Source organism: Xiphophorus couchianus, chromosome 2, assembly GCF_001444195.1.
Source record: "Xiphophorus couchianus chromosome 2, X_couchianus-1.0, whole genome shotgun sequence".
Lineage (NCBI taxonomy): Eukaryota > Metazoa > Chordata > Actinopteri > Cyprinodontiformes > Poeciliidae > Xiphophorus > Xiphophorus couchianus.
In genome coordinates, this window is record NC_040229.1 from 9,330,040 (window position 1) to 9,352,866 (window position 22,827).

Sequence of the window (22,827 nt, forward strand, 5' to 3'; positions counted from 1 at the left end):
TTTGGGCGGAGGTATCGAGCGCTCCTTTCTTCAGCACCAGGCGCAGCAGCAGCTAGCTCTGGTACCTCCATCGGGTGTATTTACGGTTCTGCCCGATGATTCTGCGGCGGTGTCATTAAGTTCTGACACATGCCGGACATCGGAACCTGTCCCAGCTGTCTGTAACCGGACTCTCAGCTCGGCAGGAAGCTCGGATCTGTTTGGTTTGTTGTGTTGTGTTAGCCGGAAAAAAAGCTAACGGACGGTTTAACCATTCGGAGCTCTGCCGAACCGAACTGGACCCAACTTGCTGAATGGACCGAAGCTGGAGGAAGCTGGAGGACCCGAACTACACGATGAGCTAACTTGTAGGAAGCGGGCCCGAACACCAGAACGAGTCCCCGCTCTCCCATGATCACCATGGAGCCCACCCTCCAACCGAGCCTGCAGCCGAACCTCCAGGAGAACTCCTACAAGAGTGAGTATCTGCAGCCCCTCTGGCTCCTGTCCTGCTGATGCACCCGTGACCTTTGACCTCTGACCTACAGTGACGGAGGAGGACGTGAAGAGGCTGATCCACTTCCGGGCCTCCAACGAGGTTCTGTTCACTGGGAAGAGGAATTCGGCTAAGATCGCCTGGAGGTGAGGAGGTCTCAGCATGGTCTGGGCCGAGTCAAGATTGGTTCTGTGGTCCAGGTCAAGGTCTTGTCCTCTGAGTTGGATTGAAGGCACCAGACACACACCTGCACTTTTTTAAAAGTTTCATCAGTTTTTTATTGAAAAAAATTGATTTGGAAAAAATTTTCTTTTGCCTGATTTTGTTATTTTTTGTTACTAAAATGAATTGTTGTAATTTTTGTCCTTAAAATACCAAAATTTCCACTTAACTTTATACTCGTTATACTTGTTGTTACTCATCTGATGATGTAATTTTTGTTTTGATCTTTTACTCAGTACCTGAGCAGACTTTTTACCAAAATACTTTTTTACTTTTACTTGAGTAAAACTACGCTGAAGTCGTACTACTCTTACTGGAGTCTAATTTTTGGAAACTCTGCCCTCGTCTGGAAATACATCAGATTAAACCCAGAGACTCCTGCTGTAGAACAAATGAATCCAGAGTTTTGGCCTCGTTTTAAATCATCCCGTTCGACGTCTGCTGCCCGTTTCATCATTCCCCACAAATGGAGCCTATAAACTCTACGTTCTTGGGTTATCTCAGGCTCAGATGTTATCCTCTGTCGCTCCTCAGCACCATCCTGAAGGGTTTGGGTCTGGAGGGGAAGCTGACTGCTGACCAGATCGCCAAGAAATGGGACAACCTGCGGACCAAGTATAAGGTGAGTTCAGGTTACAGGGGCATAATCGACAATTTATAAACTGTTTTTCACATCAGCACAAACTGCTGTTCAAGATAAAACATAAAATAATTAAAGAGATTGTTAGAGTTAAGCAATTGAAAGAAAAATGCATGAGTGAGATAACTGGGTCTGTAACAATCAATCGCATTAATCTTGAAAAATCGGTTATTCAAATAATCGTTGACTTATTTAGTAACTGATTAATCTAGATATAACTAGAGTACAAAAGGCTATTTGCTGAAAGAACAGCATATTCAGAGTAGTAATTTAACCAAAACTGCAAAAAAAAAAATTATGGTTTGCATTTAAGATAAAAAAACCAACCTTGGTCTGTAAAAATGTTCTACTCAGAACTCCTAAAGTGGCGTAGTTAAAGTTCACCTGTTTCAAATTCTGTAAAAACAAAACAAATCTCATGTTAATGTTAGAAGACTGTATGTTTTAGCTGCAGATGCCACAAATCATCAATCATTCACTAAAAGGATTCCTTTTTTTTTGTTGCATTTTGGCAATAAAGTGTTTATTTTCTTATTTAAAATATTTGTAATTTTTAATATATTTATAATATTGTATAAAATAAGCTTAAGTGGTTAAAAGAAAAATCTGAAAATGTGCCAGTTTTTGTTTAATGATTAAATCGTTTAGAATAAAGTAATCTTTAGTTGAAATCCTAATTTATACCAGGAATGCACTGATGTTAAAATTTGGACTGATATCAGCATATTATGACTGATAACTGATATTTGTTGATATATGTTTGTACACCGATTAATCATCAGAACAATCAATTAGTAAGATAATTTTTAGTTAGAGCTCTAAAGATAATATATATTGACATTAATAAAGGCAAATTAGATAAATAGATGCATCTGGATTTATTTTAAAACAAAAAGAACAGCTGTGAAGGAAAGTTGTCCTGTTGACTTTTGGCCACAACCTGAAGACTTAAGGAAAAAACTAACAAATTCAGATTTTTAGCACAAACAGAACAAAACCTAATTTTAAGACAGATAAACTGGACCCGATCAGTCATCGGTATATGAAAGGACTGATATTTTTAAAGTGAGCAGGAAGACATTGTGATTAATATAAAACTGGTTTGTTTCTGGGTCAAACCTGAACGTTACAGTTTGATTTCTTCAGGTAAAACTCGTATAACTTTGGTTGATTTTAGCTAGAAAAAAAGCAGTTTTTTCCTCAACATTTTGTTATTTTTGTGTCACATGTTGAGCTCAACATGTTTAATGTTCAGGGTTCGGTCAGGATAAATGTAGGAAAAGACATTCAGTACCAGACTGCCTTGTCTAAAGGGGGCAGGGAATGCTGTGTCACCACTTCCTTCCTTCCTGTCTCGTGTCCTGTGACCTGTCTTTCCTTTCTTTCTTCCTTCCTCTCTCATGTCCTTTTGTCCCTCGTCTTACATTCTTGTTGCCCTTTTCCGTCCATATGACCTTCATTTCTTCTTTTTTGTCTCTGATTTCTTGCATCCTACTTCCTTTCCTGCAGTACTTCCCTCTTTCCTGATTTTCTTTCTTTTCTTGTGGCCTTTCCATGTCCGTTCTTTCCCTGTCATCTCTTCCATCTATGAAGATCTGACTCTGAATATCAAAACCTGTTAACCTGGGTGTGGTTAAGAGGGGAGCAGAAAGGAAGATGCATGTGCTTTCTGTCATTCCCCCAAAACGAGGGATCTAGAGTTTTGATGATAAAATCTGAATAAAATGCCACCACATGTTTTGTACATCACCAGATGTTAAGATTCACATCAAGGTAGCGTAAAAAAACCAGCACATCTCATTATTTACTTATTAGAACAACATGTTACTATATGTGTTATTTTTGATACTAATGGCTTGCCATACAGTCTATGGAGAAAAACTGGAAGTGGAAAAAGTAAGAAATTTGTCTGACCTTGATGAACTCTACTTTCCTTTACTTCCTTCTTTCCTGTCTGTCTTTTTTTCTTTCCTTATGTCCTTTCTTATTTCTAGCTACGTTTAAAATTTTTCTAATATTTTTGCTTCTGTTTTACTGGATCAATTGATCAATTTAGATAACTTTTCACAAACACACACACAGTTAGATATCATCAGCGTAAAAATGGTGAAGGACGTGAATAAAAATACTGAATAATATCGACACAGGATGAAAATAGGGAAGTGCCCAGTATTGAGCCATGGGGAACCCCAATAATTTAAATAGTGTTAAAACAAATGGAGCACTTTTTAGCATTTACAGAATAATTACTAACAGCAGCTGCTACATTAATAAGGATTTTGATGGGTTCTGTTATCTTTTTGGGTCTTTTTAATCAACTCCCCTAAATATTTCTGCATTAAACCCTCTGCTGTAACAGCTGGATCTCTCACAGAACCAGCCCTGCTGTGAGGACGCAGTCAGACTATAAACCTTTAGCTCATCATTTATTTATCCCTCCTTCAGATGTTTGAGTTCTGTTCGTGTAGCTCAGCGGGACGGGATGTGACCAGGGAATCTGCATAAACACAACACCGAGCTGCAGGGGTTTTTAATAACACAGCAGTGGAGTGGTTCTGGGTTTGCTTCATCTGCTGCTGCAGCCTTTTTAAAGCTCTGATGTTAGGATTCAGCTAAACTTCTGCAGGAGTTCATAAAGAAAAATAGAAATTTAGAGTAATTTCAGTAAAAAATGAGACAACACTGGTTGTTTTTTTTACCATTTCAAAACTTTGGTAAAAATCTCCTACATCTTTCCAGATACCTGGATTATTTAGGGTGCATTCACACCAGTCATGTTTAGTCTGCTTTAACCAACTCTACTTCATTTGTCTAGAAAGTCAGGTTTGTTTGGGGACGCAGTTGAATCAAACAAGCGAACTCTGGTCCACCTAAAAATCTCAGTCTTGGTTTGGATGAACTGAATTCTGGTGCGGTACGAATCCATATGTGGATGTCAAACTGGAAACCGCTACAAAAGCAGAAAGTTGACTCAAACACAAGGCATTCTGGGTAAATATGACCAAAACAAAAGCAAGAGCGCTGTTAAAATCTGATGCTACTCTAGGTCTGGACAATAAATCAATAACAATTGGACATATATCAATAGATTATATGTCCAATAGAATATTCAGTAACTTTACCGAAGGCAGAATCGCACAGCATTCTGGGAAATGAAGGCAGAGGACAGACTTTAGCCGCTCAACCTTTCATGGCTAGCTAAGATAGATTTGTGGAATCAACTGACTCACTCACTCTATTGTTACCTAGCAACTCTCTCACTCTGGTTACCTAGCAACTCTCTCACTCTTTGGTTACCTAGCAACAGCCTGTTGTGTAACTTCTGCAGCAGCAGTTTCAGGTTTCACCACTGTGCCTCAAAACTACTTAAAAATAAAAGAAACAAAGGCGTGGAGTGAAAACTGTGGATAAAACAGGAAAGCTCATGCTATCAGTTTGGCAATATTTCAGAAATTTAAAACAAAAAACAAATCAATAATTATCAGTATCGACTGACATGAAACGCTTACGTCATGATGCGTTTTTCAGCCGTATCATCCAAACCTACTCCTCTCTGTTTTTGTTTACATTTTGTGAAGAAGGAAGTTTCTCTCAGTGTCTTCTTCAGACGTCTGTGTCGTTTCCTTCAGTGGTTCTTTGTGCAGCGCCCCCACAGGCGAGGAGGAGAACAGGTTTTTCAATTAGTTCGGATTGTTTGACCCAGTGCAATGAGAAAGAGAATTACAGCAGCTGAAAATGTAGCAAATGTTGCAATTTTGGTTCCCAATCAGGTGTGAAAACCCCCTTACCGCTTCTACCAGTAACTGCAGTTTCTCGTCTGAGCCTGCAGGGGTCACTGTGTTCCTCTTTCAGGACCTGAAACAGCCTTACCAGGGCCAGGAGCATCTTGGGGTCGTGGTGGAGTCTTGGCCCTGGTTCCACATCATGGACGAAGCGATGCAGGGCCGCCTGTTTAACAGCAGCCTGGTTCTGAGTCCGGACAGTCCCTGCAACGCAGCCCAACCCTCCGACTGCCAGCCCTGCCAGAACCAGGAGAACACGGACATCCTGGAGTTCCTCATCAAGACGGAGATGGACGAGACGGTGACGGGCGAGCCGGTGGAGGAAGACGAGCCGGTCCACGCAGAGGCCCCGCCCACTGGCGGCGTTCCCATGGGATGGCGGAGGATGACAGAGTGCACGTATAAAAGTAGGTGAACCTTCCTGAGATCATTATATTAACACATCAACATAATGATTTGGAAAAAAATTACTTTTAGGAGTTATTTTACTATGAAGTATTGCTACTCTTACTTGAGTAAAATTTCTCCACCCACTGTGAGTAACTTAAATGAAAACGTTTGTATTAGCCAAAATTCAGACAGACACACAAACCTGCAGTTTTTGTTAAAGTTTTATATTGAAAGAAACTAATTTGGAAAAATATTTATTTTGCTTGATTTTGTTACAAACATCTTTCAGGGATGAAAATCTAACAGTAACACAGAAATGAACTTGACTCTTTAGCTGGACTAACATTCACCATAAAATTGTGAAAATTGGAATTGCAAAAATAAAATTACTGAATAGAAACACGCCACCAGTTTTGACAAAAGGTTTTTGCACCAGGATGAGGTGGTTTTTTGGCTGTATTAAAATTTTGTGAATTTAACAAAATTGCAATGGAAACACTTTGTATCAGTCATGTGACGAACAACCGGATGTGACAGGAACTGGTTGGAAGATGATAGTGCAGCATGTTTTGTTTTTTAGTGACTTATCACATGAACAAACTTATTCATGTGTGATTTTAATTGCGTTTCTTACTAACTGGAAATAGAATTGTGAATTGTGTTTTGTAGACATTAGCATATCGTCATAGTTTTGTGCACATTTGTAATGGAAACCCAGCTAGTGATTTTATTATTTTCACCTTGTGCTTCTGTTTCTAACCCGATTTTTCTGCCCAACAGTGACCGAGGCAGAAACCGAGAGGATGATCAAACTTCGAGCTGCAAACGAAGCGCTGTTCACGGGGAGAAAACACTCGGCCAAGCCAGCCTGGAGGTGAGATTCCCTCACTTTAAATTATAACTTTTTCAGCCTAAGTTAGAAACGTTGCCTTTGTTTTTCTCAGAGCCATCCTGTTCGAGCTCGGCCTGCAGGGGCGGCTGACCACAGAGCAGCTGGCCAAGAAGTGGGACAACTTGAAGAGGAGGTATAAGGTACATAAACCGCCTGAACCCCCAGAGCCTCCTGCAGCGATGCTGTAGGGAGAGAAATCTGCCCCAATATTACTGCAAGCAAAGAACATGTTCCAAAAATAAAAACTAGGAATCCACCAATATGGAAATTTTTAACATTGCTGTTAAGAGTCGGTAACAGTTACTTACTGTCACATGACAGCAAATATGTGACAGCCTCCTTCACTTCCCCCACAGAAGCAAACGGAAACAAGATGGAAATAAATACTGGTTGCTAATATTAGAACAGTTTTATTTACCAAACTGACACAAATATGTAAAAAAAAAAAAAGACAAATCCGATATTGTACATTAAATGAATAAAAATAAAAATAATTTCCAGACTGCATCATTGAAACTTTACATGTATGCAGTAGTTGATCTACTTTTTTGTAGTTTGCTATATTTATGGAGAGGTTTTTTTTCAAATTGTTTTTCAAATTTTAATTTTTTTCAGATTTACTTTTTTCAAATAATTTTTTCTGATTTATTTATCTACTTATTTTACTGAATTTTATTTTTCTCCAAAAAATAAAGAACAAATTTAACAAATTGCATTTTTGTCAATAATACTGGAACAAATTTCTCTCCATACAGTGAAGGCATCAAGGTGCCTGTGGAGCTCTGAGAGATCCAAAACACTTTGTCTGGCTTTTTACAATGTCTTTAAATTTGTGATATAAATGGTTCAAGGGGCAGGAAAAGCTTTACAGCACCAGCTGTTAATTAGAGCCTTACGGTGCATTCAGCCCTGTTTGGTCCACTTTAATCAAACTCTGGTTCATTTGTCTAGAAAGTTCGGTTCGTTTTGGGAGGTGTGAACGAGCAATTGAACTCCAAAAAAGAAAACTCTGGCCCGTCTACAAACCTTGTTCTTTGTTCGGTTAAAGTGAGCTCTGGTGCGGTTCAAATGCTTACGTGAATCCAAGCAGACTGGAGACCGCTCCAAAAGCTGGAAGCAGACTGTAGTGGAGGGCATTCTGGGTAAATACAACCAAAACAAACATGAGAATTTAACCCTAGCAGGAGAAATGATTTGTGGTCTTTAACCAAAGACAAAAGACAAATCATACAACCGTTAAATTCTGATGATACTCCATTTTTGTTTACATTTTGTGAAGAAGGAAGTGTCTTCTTTTGAGGTTTTTGTGTTGTTTGATTCAGTAGTTGTTGGTGCAGCGCCCCCTCAGGCAAGGAGAGGAACAGTTTTTTCAAAAGACTTGGTTCATTTGACTCAGTGCAATGTGAAAGTGAACTGCAGCAGCTGAAAATGTAACAAATGTTATAATTTTGGTCCCCAATCTAACTGAATCTACCAGACCATCAGGTGTGAAAACTTCCTTAAACGATGGTGATGAGGATCTGTTTGCGTCTCCTCCAGGAGCTGAAGTTTCCGTCCCGCGGTGTGGAGGCCAACCCAAGCTCCTGGCCCTGGTTCTACCGGATGAACGACGCCATGGAGGGCCGAATGGCCAACGCCGCGCCCATCCTCGCTCCCATCGTGGAGGACGGAGACGAGGAGTGCGAGACTCTCTTGCCGATGCCAAAGAAGCGAGCGCGGCGAAGCCGGGGCGGGATGGCCGAGTTCCTGACGGAGTCTGAGATGGATCTGTTGGTCGATAACGAAGAGAAGATCGGATCATCGGCTCTGGGAGATCTACATCGGAACACAGAGTTCACCTACAAATGTAAGAGACCGGACACAGGAGGGGGTTGTTGTTGGGTTGTACCTCTCTGTGGATGAGTTCACTCAGATTAATGTCCCGGTGAAACTGGAAATGTCCACAGTAACAGAAGACGACACGAGGCGACTGATTGAGCTGCGAGCTGCTAATGAGGTTCTGTTCACTGGCAGGAGGAACACGGCGAAACCTGCCTGGAGGTCAGGAATGTCAACACTTACACTAACATCACTGACGGAGACCAGGGGTCCCATCACTAATATAACAGGATTATTTTATTACGTTGTGTTTAATTGATTTAATTGTGACATTTAATTGACCATCCTTCCTGTACGGCGAGAATGTGGGAAAATATTTTAATACAACTGAAATAAAGAACCATTTTGTTGGTAGATCAATTAAACATAATATCAATAATCCTATTTTATTAGTAACAGAGCCCTGGTCTCCATCACAATCACAGTTGAAACACCTTTAATATTTATGATTCCAGCTAAGTTTCCTGTTTAAAAAGGTTCTGGTTCTGATTCAGGGGGATTGTGAAGGAGATGGGTCTGACTGGGAGGATAACTCCAGACCAGGTGGCCAAGAAATGGGACAACCTGAAGACTAAATTCAAGGTTTGTTCTAAAGTATCGACTGTTTTACTGTGAAAAATGTCTTTTTTTTTTTTCTCTCAAATTCACAACAAACTTCATAAAGTTAGTAAATTTATTTATCTGACAGAAATTAACAATTAAAACCTGATTAAAAATCTCAAGGAAAAACTAAATAGGACAGATTATTAAGGCTGAAATGATTAATTGTGACAAATCGATTATTTAAATAATTTAGTTATCGATTAATCGTTAACTGAATCAAAGACTTAAAAAAGATCATATGTTGAAAAAACGATACAGTATATTTAGAACAGTAATTGGGACAATTGGGGAAATTATTTCTGTCATTTGTAATTTCTTTTTTTTAGAAAAATAAAGCGAGAAAGAATTGATTCAAATTGGATCTAGTACAGAAAAATATAAAATGTTATTTTTAAACCATAATGCCCGACGTATCTGCACTGCAAAAACATAAAATCTTAACAATTAATTCTTGTCTAATATATAGTACAAATATCTTAGTATACTTGAAATACGATAAAACTAACTTACAAGTAACTTTTCAGAAAGATATAGGAACTTGTTTTAAGTAAATAATTTCTTAATATTGAAAAGTTCTAGTTTCACTGGCAGATCATTTCATTAATAACAAAACATTTTTCCCATGTTATAAGTGAAATAATCTAGTACTTTTTCTCCAATATAAAGCAATTATTAACCCAAACAAGCTCTTATCTGTTGCTGAGAAGTTACTTGTTAGTTTTGTCTTATTTCAAGTGAAATAAGACATTTGTGCTAGAAACTAGACCAAAATGACTTTAATATTTTGCGTTTATACACTGTGTTTCTTATAATTACTCCCAGATTCTCTGGAAACTGTTGCGAAGGTCATTCAATTATAAACTATGTAAATTTATCAGAATAAATCCGTCTTTTTAGTGCTGCTGGTTCTGAATCTTGTGTCCTGCCTGTGAAGGACCTCAAGTTTCCTCCTCGCGGTATGGAGGCCCAGACCAACCCGGCCTCCTGGCCCTGGTTCCAGTTGATGAGTGACGCTCTGGAGGGCCGGCTGGCCGACAAAGCCCCCAGAGTGACGCCGGTGTGGACCAGCGAGGAGGACGCCGTGTTCGGGTCGTCCCCGCCCCCCGACTGTCTGATGGGGGAGCGGAGCGGCATGTCGGAGCTGGACGGCATGGTGGGCGGAGACCACGGCGAGGCCGACGCCACCGTCACCTACATCGACGCCAGCGGAGAGGAGTGCGCCACGCCATCAGAGCTCTCCTACAAAAGTACGTACAAGTACTTTCCTGGTTCACACTCTATGATTTTCTTCATCTTTGTGTCTTTCCTATTAATCAATAAGCCTCTCATGATAACACATTTTGTTGTCCCAGAAGTTATTGTGATAAATATAATAATATTGTTGTTTTGAAGTCAGTTTTAAGTAATTTAATGATAATGGAATAATAATGCAAGAACACATTTTCAGAGATCATTAAACTTTAAATTTTAATGAACATTTAACAATGGAACTGGAAGACATTTTAATTACCCATTATATATCAACAGAAACAACAAAATAAATGATTTATGAAGTTGCTGGAAACAAATTTGACTTTCAAACAAAAGACTTTTTGAGACCAAAACATCAGATTGAAAACATTTGTCCTACAGTTTTAGAGAGACAGGAGAAAAACAATAAATTATGCAAATGGAAATTGAGCTTGTTTTAATTGATCATTCTATTAATCGATTACTTTATCTTGTATGTACATTACACAACTTTGCATAGCTCCTATTAAGGTAACCTAAACAGCATGTATTTTGCAAAAATGTAATAATTTCTGCTCATTTTAAAATATTCTTTTGTTAAGGATTAAATAATTTTATATGTAAATTGCACAGTACCACATTGCATCAACAGGTGGCGCAAATGTTTAATTTATTACTATTAATCTGAACTAAAAAAAGATATTCTTAGTCAAAATCAACAATTAATATTTAGCTTAAAATCATATTCATGTTGGAATAATTTAGCAGGAAGTCAGGACTTAATTATTTCATAAACTGGCCAATGTTCCGGTTTATCTCGGTCCGGTTTGTTTTGGATTTCTTATTAACACTAAAACTAACTGAGGTCAGATCAGTCTATATGCAAAACCCCTCGGATGGAGCTGCAGGAAAAGTTTCCTCTGCTGTAATGATGTGGACACAAGCTGCTTATCTGATCTGAACTCATCCTGAATCCGTCTCATCTGTTTGTTCAGGAAGAAGGAAAATATGGGTCGCTGCTTCAGAACCTCCAAAATACGGGACAGATCCACCACAACGCCAGGCTTAACAACATGATAATGTGTTATCGTGATGTCAATGCACAATATTTTTTATTTCACCAACATTTGAGATGAATCCACCTAAACAAGATTTAATTTGATTCTGCTCTGAATGTGAGTGAATGTAAGTAGTTACTGCCCATCTCTGGCCATTTCCATCTGACATGACAGATTAAAAAGAGGAATTTAATCAACATAATATTTTTATTTATCTCTTATTACTTACATCTTTCCAGCTGATGTCTTTAAAGCAAGATCGCAACCTCAAGAAGAGTGTAAAATAATGTCTTTAAAAATAATCCAATAGCAACTTGCATTTTTATTCTAAAGCACATTACTTATTTATCATTAAGTTTTATTTAAACAGCTGGGTTAAATCGTTCTCACCTCCATGTCCAGTTAAAAACTCCTGGCATAAACTATAAAAAGCTAGAATCACTGAGAGTTTTCTTTTGTTCCCGTTACTTTTTATAGTTGCAGAGTCTCCGGTTCTTTGTACATTTATCCATGTAAGTCTATAAAATACATTTTTCGACGTAGCTGCGACTTTTGACCGGAAGAATCGATTACAGACGAAGTGCAGTTGCGCCACGCTTTCTACGTCGACATAATATTTTTATCCAGATGTAAGTCAGTAAGGAGAGGAGTGCCATCTAGTGTCTGTGAATACAAATTGCAGGCTATAGTCAACATCCGGGCTATACGCGACCTTTGGCGACGGTATCAGGGGAAAAACGAACCCAAACTTACCAGAGGTCAAACAGCGAGTAATTTCCAGGAACACGTGACTGCAGCGGCTCTCTGTTGCGTCTGCTTCCCAGTGAGCGACCAGGACACCAGAAGGATGATCAAACTCCGAGCTTCCAACGAGGTGCTCTTCACCGGGAGGAGGAACGCTGCCAAAGCTGCCTGGAGGTGAGGCGGAGATGCTTCCTTTTGCAAAAAAAAAAATTAAGTGGTTCGTTAGATTAAAACCGGTTCCAGTCGGTTAGCTAAAAACTTAGAACTTTTAGTGTTATAGTTTCGTCGCCATCCAGCAGAGGGCGCAGTTGGTCATCGTTAATAACCGGAGCCGTTGATACAAAAACAAAGATGGCGGAGGTTTCCAGAATGGGGAAAGAGAAGCGATCCAAACGGTGTCCGGTTTGGGATGCAAAATGCACTTTGCGCGATAATAGAAAAGCCGTGGGTTAACTTAGAAAATAAAACAATATAAAAAACATAAGATTTTGATTTTGATGGCTGTCTGAGTTGATTTACTTCATGGAGTAAAATTTTGACATTCTTTCAAAGCGGTATTTCTGTTAAGTATCTCTCTTTTCAAGGGTATTTAAGTTTTTCATACGTTTAATTTTTTTTATCTTTTATATTTTTAGTCATCACCAAAAAGGTTCTTGTTTTTGTTATATATTCTTAAATATGTCTGTTTAATAATGTGAGAAAAACACATTTTATTCTGTTTATTCAGTCAGTATTTAATACAGCTGACACAAAAATGTCTCATTCAGCATATTATAAAAAACAGCCCTTTATGTGATGGACAGACGGTTGGCCCTGTTGAAACAAGCAAAAACTCAGGAAGATCAGCCAACTTTAGATTAACTTATCAATGGATAACTTGCATCCCTAGTTGATGATGATGTTATGACCTGCTTCCTCAGAGCCATCTTGAAGGAGCTCAGCCTGCAGGGAAAAGTTTCCACCTACCAGATGGCAAAGAAGTGGGACAATCTGAAGAGGAGGTACAAGGTGAGACATTCCTACCATCCTATCACAGGGAATGGTGAGGCTTAGTCCACACGTAGCTGGATATCTCTGAAAATTAATACATTTTTATGTATTTTGGCATTTAATCCACATGAAAAATGACCATTTTTTTATCACTAAAAGTGATTATTTATAGAGACTCAACTTAAAAAAAACACCAACATATCCACATACTGGCTTTTACAAGATTCCCAGTCAACATTGTCTTGTGTTTTATTAACTTTAGGAGTTCTGGTTAGAACATATTTACAAACTAAGAAGTTTATTTACTCTTAAATACAAAATGTATATATTTTTGTACATTTACTTTTTTATTTGCATTCCTTCAGCAAATGGCCTTTTGTAGAGTTTGTTTTCTCCAGTTTTGGACTATTCAATTACTAAATTAGTTGATCATTAATTCAATAATCATGATTTACTCAATCTTTTCAACCCTATTTCTGTTGTGAGTCAGGTCCCTAAGAAAGCAGTATTCTGGAAAGTCAACTTTATTTAAGCTTTACATCATGTTATAATGTTATTCCCTCATCAAAACAGACCTGGCGTGTTGCTTTGAATCTTTCATGCATGTTTGAGAAATGTTTTAATTTCCATGACAACCATTCAGCTGTGCAAAACGTCTAAGTGGACCTAGCCCTGCCTATGAGACACGGCTCCTCCTCAGAGCTGCAGTTTACAAGCGCCCAAAGTCCTTGCAACTCCCTCACTGAGCTCCTTCAGACTAGCCAGCAGCAATTAGCAAACACCTGATAGAACTGAGCATCTGCTAAGCTCATTACAGGAGCTACTTCTCAGTGAAACACTGGTAGAAACGTTGTTAAAGGGTTAATAGAGGAGCCATGTTGCGATGACTTCCTGAAGGAGGAGTTTCAGAAAGAGCAGGAGTCTTTAAAGAGACAGAGACACAATTTTAAAACGTTAAGATGCACAGTCTTATCTGATAGTGTTTTTATAACAACTGAAGGTAACATAGTTGCTTAATTATGCTATAAAATGGGACTATGTGCCACATAATACTGCCTCTTTAAATTTAATTCATAATGGTCTTGAACTAAATTTGGTGAAAGCTGCAGAAACCGTGTCCCACCTTCTGTTCAGGACCTGAAGTATCCTCCCGTTGGGATGGAGAGTGCTGCTGACAGCGCCTCCTCCTGGCCATGGTTCCACCTGATGAATGACGCCATGGAGGGGCGTCTGGCCGGTAGCGCCCCCCTCCTCACGCCTCTAACTCAGGATGACGACCAGCACCCAGACCCCGCCCCCAGACACAAGCTCCGCCTCCCTCCTGCGCAGCAGCCGTCCTCCTCCACGGACTTCCAGGAGCCGTGCGGCGGGACGCTGGGTGGACTGGAGCGGGAGTGGGAGGCGGTGGAGCGGGAGCGAGCGGCGTTGGAGCGGGAGCGGGAGACGGTGGAACGGGACCGGGCGGCGGTGCAGGTGGAGCGGCTGTGGTTGGACCGGGAGCGGGCGGCCGTGGAGCAGGACCGCGCCCTGATGGAGCAGGAGAGGGCGGCGCTGGTCCGGGACAGGGAGGCGCTGAACCAGCGGGCCCTGATGATGAACCCTGTGGGACACCTGAACAGCCTGATGTAGGCGGGACGATGTGGCGACGCAGAGCGTCATCCTGCTGTGGATCCAGACTGATGCTGCTGGGGGAAAAAAGGCTGGTCCTGGCTCAGGTTCAGATCCTGGTTCTGCAGGTCCACCGGGTTTATCAGGGAGTTATCGTCTCCTTCTTTACTGCTCATCATCTCAGAGTCAAACCGACTCAAATCACAAAATCTTACCAAGTACGTTTGGTCTAGTTTCTAGTGCAAATATCTTAGTTTTCTTAAAATAAGACAAAGATAACTGAAAGGAAACATTTCAGCCAGATATAAGACGGAGGTGTCCAAACATTTTACAAAATGGGCCTGAATCCTAAAGTTCAAAGTACTCAGGGGCCGTACTGTCCTTCTAATTTAAATAAAAAATAATGCTCTTATGAATTAAAGAAATGTTTTTATGTGCTCAATACAACAGCATATTAGAGCCATTGTAAATAGAAGAAAAGTAGTAAATTTTCACCAAAAAACTAAACTAGATTAATCTCAGAATATATTTTTTTGTTGTTGAAAAAAACATGGAAATTTCTGAATTTCAAATGTTGAAAATTTTTGAGTGATTAATTGGAATAATTTGAGTGAAATTATTCCAGGGCACAAACTTTACGCATCCCTGATATAGTAGCTTGTTTTAGGTCAGTAATTATTTAATATTGATTTTAAAACGTTTTAGTTCCAGTGGCAGATTATTCCACTTTGTTATTCCGTGTTATACAGGAAAAGGTTCACTTTGTCAATATTAAGGAATTATCAACTTAAAAGAAGCTCCTATAAATCTCCGAAGTTACTTGTAAGTTAGTTTTGTTTTATTTCAAGTCTATTACAATATTTTCACTAGAAACTAGACAAAAATACTTAGTAAGATTTTGTATTTTTAGTGTTTTTATTACTTTTTTAAAATTTAAGACAGCTTTCCTCCTGGTAAGAAACTGTGTAATCGGGTGAAACGGCGGCCTCTTTGCGTGAACTCTGGAACTGAATCCTCATCCAGTCACATCTGCAGCGACTGTGTGAGTCCATCACTGGTTAAAAGAAATAAGTTTGTTTTATTTTTATAATCTCCGACGTTCTGCTCTGTAATTTATGACCCGAGTTGAAGAAGAGAGATGCAGCAGTTTCCGTCCTGAAGTGCTTTCACAGAAGCAGCGCCCCCTGCTGCTGGAACAGACATTTTAAAAACGTTTGAATGTTTTACACCATGTTGTAAAAACTGCCTTTTAATTTTCTGTCCTGACATTTGTCTGTTCATGTGTCAAGTTTCTGTGGAGGATTAAAACTCTGAGTCTTTATCGATTTGATAATATGATCAAGTCGTCCACTTTCTCTTATTTGGTTTCTTATGAATTTGATCAGGTTACTGAATAAAATCGAGCAGAATTTTACATTTAAACAATGCAATAAGCCTTTTAACTATCTATCTAATGTAGTTTGTGCAAAGTAAAGAATTTTGTGTTCGTCTGGCCCCAAAGCCGTAGCCCAGGGCCCCACATCCTTCTAAATCCGGCCCTGCACACCGAGTAGGGCTGAAACAAATAGTAGTGATGAATCAATTATTGAAATAATCATCAACTAATTTAGTAATCAATTAATCGTGGAGTATAAAGACTAAAGGCCAATTTTTGAACAAAACCTATTAAGAGCAGTATTAAGTATTAGAGACCTATTAATCTATTAGGACCTTTAAGAATAGCTGAGAGCAAAAATTTATTTAACACGTATAAGTAATACGTTCCATAATAAGGTAAACAACATTTTTAAACAAAAATATTTTATGAAATTCACAAAAAATCCTGATTAGTTTATAAATTTTGTACACAAAGTAATAAAACACATAAAAGTAAAAATAGTTATAGGATATTGAAGTAACCACTGAGAGAAAAGATTGAAGATTAGTTTCCTTTCAACTCAATGCAGTTACATTCCTATAGTGAAAGTCAGTGTGAAAGTTCATAAATCAGCAGCTGAGCGCCAGGAAACACTGAGTGTCGTCAGCATACAGTCTTCACAAAGGTAAAGTCTGTTTCTCCTGAAGGTGTTTCACAAAGGCTGCATGCAGGTATCAAAAAAGACAAGGATCTAAAACTGAGCCTTGTGGAACACCGTATTTAAATGATTATCGGTGCTTACAGAAACAAACCTCTTTTAAGCAGGAAATATCAGGATGTTTAAGTAAACCGTGTCAGAATTATTACTGATCAATATTTTGATTTAGGAGAAAATTAATATCTGACATGATCATGGATGAACTGAAGCTTTCACACCCTGGAGGCAACGAGAAAAACGGGCTCAGGGCAACAAAACTGGAAACTAAAACTTAGATGCTGCGACACTCCCTGAACGCACCACGCGGCGGTTTGACCAGAACAATCAGCCATAGACCCAGACGAACAAGTTCATGCTGTTAACAGAAGCCATAAACCTGAAACTTCAGGTTTAACATTCAAATTCTTTTCAAACTGAACAATTGTGTGGTTCCTCAAACTTTAGATCCTCTGTGGGGTTTAAACCTGCACACTGTTTGGATTAATAGCAACAAAGACGATTTACGTAGATTTTGAAACAAGTAACACAAATTAATAATGACTAATAAACATAAGTATAATCAAAAGGGTTATTTTTACACTATTAAAGTGTTAAATTCTGATAGATTATTAATTATGAAACTCAAAGAACCGATGCAAGCTAAAAATAAACATTCCTAACTTTTAAGTTAGGAGTGTTTGTGAGTGTAATGTGAATGTAATTATCTATAAAGGAAACTTAAGGAAACTTATCCGGCCTCCGCAGCCGGACTGTGACTGTGCAGCTGCTGATTGGCTGTTTGTAGGCAGCAGGGGGCGGAGCAAGTTCAACCTGTTCCTCCTGGATTCCACCTGAGGCCGATCACAGTGAATGGCAGCCGGACGTAAGAAACATGTTCTCCTTCAGAGTCGGTCAGTTTGATCTCATTTCTTCATGATTTTGATTTATTTCTCTGCTCTGTTTGAAGGTCAGCTGGCTTACCTGAACAGGTGTTTACAGTAGAGCAAAATTACCTATACAGGTGTTGGTTGTTAGCAGTAGAGAAAACATACCTGTACAGGTGTTAATCATAGAATAAGTTACCTGTACAGATATTAAATGTTAGCAATAAAGCAGAAGTACCTGTACAAGTGTTAATAATAGAGTAGAAATAATTTTAAAGGTGTTAATAGTAGAGGAAATATCCTGTACAGGTGTTAGTTGTTATTAACAGAGTAAACATAACTCTACAGGTGTTGATATTATTACCTTTACAGGTGTTAATAATACACCAAAGCATTCTGTGCAGGAGTTAATTGATAGTATTAGATCAGAATTACCTTTTCAGATGTTAATGGTGTAGCTAGTTTATCTGTTCAGATCTTAATGATGCAGCTAGTTTACCTGTTCAGGTGTTAATGATGCAGCTAGTTTACCTGTCCAGGTGTTAGTGAGGTAGCTAGTTTACCTGTCCAGGTGTTAATGAGGTAGCTAGTTTACCTGTCCAGGTGTTAGTGAGGTAGCTAGTTTACCTGTCCAGGTGTAACTCGTGTATCTGGTACAATCCTGCCTCATCTGTTTGCTAACAGTTAATATTTCAGGTATTTCCTTCCAACAGTCTGGATTTGATTCATTTCACCTGCTAAAGATTTTAATTTCTGCTGTTTTAAAGTGAATCATGAACCGGAGTTTCACTGAAAATGTTTCTTATCTTCCTGTAATCTCAATGAGTGAAGTTCAGATCTTTATCTTGATCAAACTTTCAGAGAGAAATGAGCGAATAAAGTTTGGCAGTGAGTCAGGTTGAGACGACATGCCAGTAAAACTAAAGACCAAACCAACCGGAAAGTCCAGCTTCTTGTCTCCCAGGACTTTCTGCTCCGTCTGTTAAAGTACATAAAATATTTCAGTGTTTTTGTTGCTTTGTTTCTGAACGTTCTGCCTGCTGATCAGCAAAGAGTCTTTGTTGCATCAGCGATGGAAAGGTGTTGACATCTTGTGAATCCTGATGAGGTTTTCCTCAAAGCATCAAGAAGAAACCAGTTTCTAATGTTTCACTTCTGACAGAAAAAGTGAAGATAAAACTTTGCACTGTTCTGTGCAAGAAGAGCACAAATGTGTCAGAAAAATGATCATAGTGTTCTTATTTCTTATCTGATTTCTATGAAATATATGCCTTACATTAAAGCTGAGAAAATTAATGTTTTTATACATATAATATATATTCTACATAGATATATATTTATAGACAGTTTGGTTTCTATAATTTCTGTCAAAATCCAAGAAATAACTAAAATAATTTCTCTGTTATATTGGACAATTAAGTGAAGTTGACAAAATTACAGCTGTACTAGGAACCAGTTTGTTAGATTTTATGAAATATTTCATCCTATCTGAAGATTATGAACCGAGACTTTCTGAACTAAAGAGTAAATTAGTTCAGCTTCTGCCCTTTACTGAACTTTAAGGAATTACAATGGCTGCAATGCGCCACAACAATGGGAAAAATAAAAACAGCAAACATTTGTTGCTGAAAAACAAATGAAGAACAACTCAAAAATGACTTTTTCACGCCGTCTGTGTCGACTTTGTGCCTCGCGGAGCTCTGTTGCCGTGGCAACCAGATGACTACAGCTCCGCTAGCCAATAGAGCAGAGATTAAGTTCAAGTGTGTCAACGGCAAAAAACACGCAACATTTTCCTCTCAACAGAACCCAAAACCTGTAACGGACCGTTTAGTTTGGCTACATTAGATTTTCAGGTTTGATGTTTATTTATTGAGTTAATTTCTGTTACACAATAGGCTCATCTGTAGTTGATTAATTGAAGGATTACTAACAAAAATACACACAGAACGACGAACGTTGCTTCCATAAGACAGTCAGAAAACTGTATGGAACCAAGCTAACTGCTTCACGTCTTCTTTTTTGCTCTCCAGCATTTTTATTATGAATTTTCAAGCATTTCCACTTGAAAATACTTGATGGAGATTTTACACAAAAACATACCAACATACCAAGATCTTAGTGATGAGAAAATATCTAAATATAAGAGAGGCGTACAATAATCATATACAATAACAAATAATGTTACAAAATGAACAGGCAGCTTTCTTTACCCTGCCAGTTCACAGCATAAATGAATAACTGAGGTTTTTAATTCAGTTCAAAAATACTTTATTGACCCCAAAGGGAAATGAAACATTGTTGTAACTCATAAATTTAAGATTCTTCAAAGAGTTATTTCTGGTGATGGCTGTGTGCAGAACGATCTCCTGCAGCAGTCTGTATTACAGAGAGTCTGAAGAAGCCTCTGACTGAAGACACGCTGACAGCCTAATGAAAGCTCAGAGTTAGCCATCATTTTCTTGATTTTATGATGAATCATTCTTTCTGATAAGAACGGGATGATTCACATTTTTATTTCCTCTTTTTGATTCATGTGAATCCTGGTGGAACAGGAAACCAGAAAATCCCAAACAAAAACATCCGGCAATCTGCAGCAAGTTTCAGTTTATTTCTCCTCATGTCTGTTCAGGAAATGCTCAGCGCTCACTGCTTATTTTACTCTATTTATTTTATTAGTTTTATGTACAGTACAGACCAAAAGTTTGGACACACTTTCTAATTGAATTCAATGAGAAGGTGTGTCCAAACTTTTGGTCTGTACTGTATATCTGAACATAAAACAATGCATAACAATGGCTGTATCCGTACAGAACCTCTGAATAAACCCCTGCAGCCATCATCTGTGTTCGATCCTTACTGTCTCTTCAAGACACTCCAACTTTTCCCTTATTATTAGTTATCTGCTGAAAGTCATTATTTTATATCTGATTGTAAAGATCAGTTTAAATTGTCGACTTAACATGTTTGAACAGTAATCTTGGTCTGAAGCTGATTTGTTCACAGATTATTGATGCGTTTTAACTCTAATCTAGTCTGTGTTTTTCTGAGTTTGTGCTGAAGTTCGTTTTAAATCCTTTAATCTTTGGTATAATCTTGAAACCACTCGGAGGATTTACCGGCCGCAGACGATGATTCATCCTCTCACCTGTCTGACCTGTTTGTCCTGAAAAACTCAACACTCACAACGTCACTTCTTATATTTCAGGGAAAAACAACGTTGGGAGTCAATGCAACATCATCAGATGTGAGTTTCAAACCTCCCTGATTTTATCAGTTTGATAAAACTGGAAAAACACAAAAATCTTACCAAGTGTTTTTGTCTATTCTGGTGCAAACATCTTAATCTACTTGAAATAAGACAAAACTAACTTATAAGTAACTTTTCCACAAAATATAGGAGTTTGTTTTAAGTAAATAATTCCTTATTGTTGAAAAAGATTGTTTCACTTATGGGAAAGTATCTTGCAAGTTAAATAATATTTTTCATCAATATTAAAGTATTATTGACTTAATACAATCCTCTGTATTTTGCTATAAAGTTACTTCTATGTTAGCTTTTGTCTTATTACAGGTGTACTAAGATACTTGCTCCAGAAACTAGACAAAAATACTTGGTAAGATTTAGTTGTTTTGCGGTGAACGTCTCGGTTTTTGTATCGCTCCTGCTGCAGAAATAATCTGACCGGTTCAGAACCTGGTCAGAAAATCTTCATCTTTATTCTCCTGTTGTTTCTCTAAAACTGATTTTTTTTCATTTATCTTTTTGTCTTTCAGGGTTTCTCCAGGCGCTGACGTTCTTCATCATCCTGCTGTTCATCGTCGTCATCTTCCTGAAGCTCTACAACGACCAAAAGCTCACAGGTCAGAACCTCCAGATTCTGCTGGGAGAGACGGTTTCTGTGTCACAGTGATGATGGTGATGATTAGGATGATGTCAATAAAAGTCTTGCAGATGATCTTGTTTTTTCCATAAAAAGAGATTCATTTCAGGTTTCCTGGACGATAAACTGATTTTGTCGATTAGTCAAATTTTTTGTTTTTGAAAATTGTATTTCTGGAAAATCTGGATTTTTTTCCACCAGTGTCATAGTTCAGATCGCGTGATGTCACCACACCCATATCCGCCATCTTGTTTGACCAACATGTTTTTTATCTTTGATTTATTTGGACTTTTAATTCAGATGAACTCTACGACAGAATACTAGGGATAAAACTTTTTATTTTTTTAATTACAAGAATAAAGTCAGAATACTGTCGTAATATTAGGAAAATAAAGTAGTAATTTTATGAGAACTCCAACAAAAAATACAAATTAAATGAGGGAGATTGAGCATTTTGTGTAGTTACACTTTGGTATAAGGTTTGCAGATAATACTTAATAGAAATACTTAATCTTTTTTCTGGTAAAATTGTGTTTTTATTTCTGCGAAAATTATGACTATTCTCTCATAACAAAACAAAAATGATCACAGTTTGTATTCTGTCGTCCAACTCACAGAAGGGATGTTTGGAAAAAAAAATTCATTTTTTGAAAATGCTTTTTGTAATTTGTAAAGCAAATGACAAAAAAACTGATTAAAATTTGACTTGATTTTGAATTTTTTAAAATTTTTATTTAACTTTTACTTGTTTCTTCTCTTGCAGATATAACTAAAAATGTGCTGAGCTCCAGTCGGGACGCCAAGTTGGGCTCCAACGAAGGTGAGTCTGAACCCGGTCAGAACAGACCGGATCTTGTGGGTTTGTTGGGATCTGATTTGTGTTTTTTCCTGCAGAAGGGTCATGTTCCAGGAAGAACGTCTGTCCAGGGAATCACATCGGTTTCTTCGTCCAGAGCGGAGCTGCGAACGTCGTTCCTCCAAAGATCTGCGTCAACAACAAGCTGTAGGATCTCCGTCCTCTTCTTTCTGTCTGCTCTGTTTGTCTCTTTATGGACGTTTAATTCAGTTTGTTTGGTCTTTTTTGTTGTTTTGTGTCTCTCTGGACCTTTTGCTTTATTTCAGTCATGTTGTTGTTCAGATGATGTTTGTCGACTCTCAGTGTTTTGTTGCTTCAGGGCTTTAGGAACCGTTTTGAACAACGCTGACGCCGGAATCAACATCGTGGTGGTAAATGGTGAGTGATGGGGATTAAACCCTTATAACTAATTTTAACTAGTTTTGCATTTATTTAACTTAACCTGAAATATGTATTTTTTATTTACTTCTAAAACTTTTTTTAAATCATAAAAGCAGCTGTTTTTACGACGTGCATATTAGAGTCATTGTACAAAGAAACTTAATAAATAGGAGAATATTTCCACCAAAAAAATTCAGAAATTTTCTGAATAAAAAAGGAAAATTTCTGAGCTTGAAAAGTCAAAAAATTGCTTACA

The 22,827-nt window shown here is 38.2% G+C and overlaps 2 protein-coding genes across 2 annotated transcripts in view; both read left to right on the top strand.

Moving 5' to 3' along the window:
• LOC114156159 (uncharacterized) lies at positions 1–21,061 on the top strand. The gene is made up of 14 exons (XM_028036432.1): positions 1–457; positions 528–621; positions 1,232–1,319; positions 5,190–5,526; positions 6,290–6,383; positions 6,454–6,541; positions 7,941–8,247; positions 8,348–8,441; positions 8,774–8,861; positions 9,817–10,129; positions 11,995–12,088; positions 12,835–12,922; positions 14,039–15,359; positions 21,025–21,061. The coding sequence occupies exons 1-13, from the start codon at positions 391–393 to the stop codon at positions 14,531–14,533; spliced, it is 2,247 nt and encodes a 748-aa protein (XP_027892233.1). The 5' UTR covers positions 1–390; the 3' UTR covers positions 14,534–15,359; positions 21,025–21,061.
• Positions 17,353–22,827, top strand: part of LOC114156222 (protein FAM3C-like) — a 26,894-nt gene continuing 21,419 nt past the window's right edge. Inside the window, exons 1-6 of the mRNA XM_028036529.1 lie at positions 17,353–17,477; positions 20,659–20,697; positions 21,228–21,314; positions 22,098–22,154; positions 22,229–22,337; positions 22,510–22,568. Coding sequence (XP_027892330.1) covers positions 17,459–17,477; positions 20,659–20,697; positions 21,228–21,314; positions 22,098–22,154; positions 22,229–22,337; positions 22,510–22,568 — 370 coding nt within the window. The 5' untranslated portion in view covers positions 17,353–17,458. The remainder of the gene's footprint in view (positions 17,478–20,658; positions 20,698–21,227; positions 21,315–22,097; positions 22,155–22,228; positions 22,338–22,509; positions 22,569–22,827) is intronic.

Bases quoted from the DNA above. Each gene is read 5' to 3' on its own strand.
- LOC114156159 (XM_028036432.1), top strand. From the start codon at position 391: ATGATCACCATGGAGCCCACCCTCCAACCGAGCCTGCAGCCGAACCTC. The intron at 458-527 runs GTGAGTATCTGC...TCTGACCTACAG, and splicing joins CCAGGAGAACTCCTACAAGA to TGACGGAGGAGGACGTGAAG. The intron at 8,442-8,773 runs GTCAGGAATGTC...GTTCTGATTCAG, and splicing joins ACGGCGAAACCTGCCTGGAG to GGGGATTGTGAAGGAGATGG.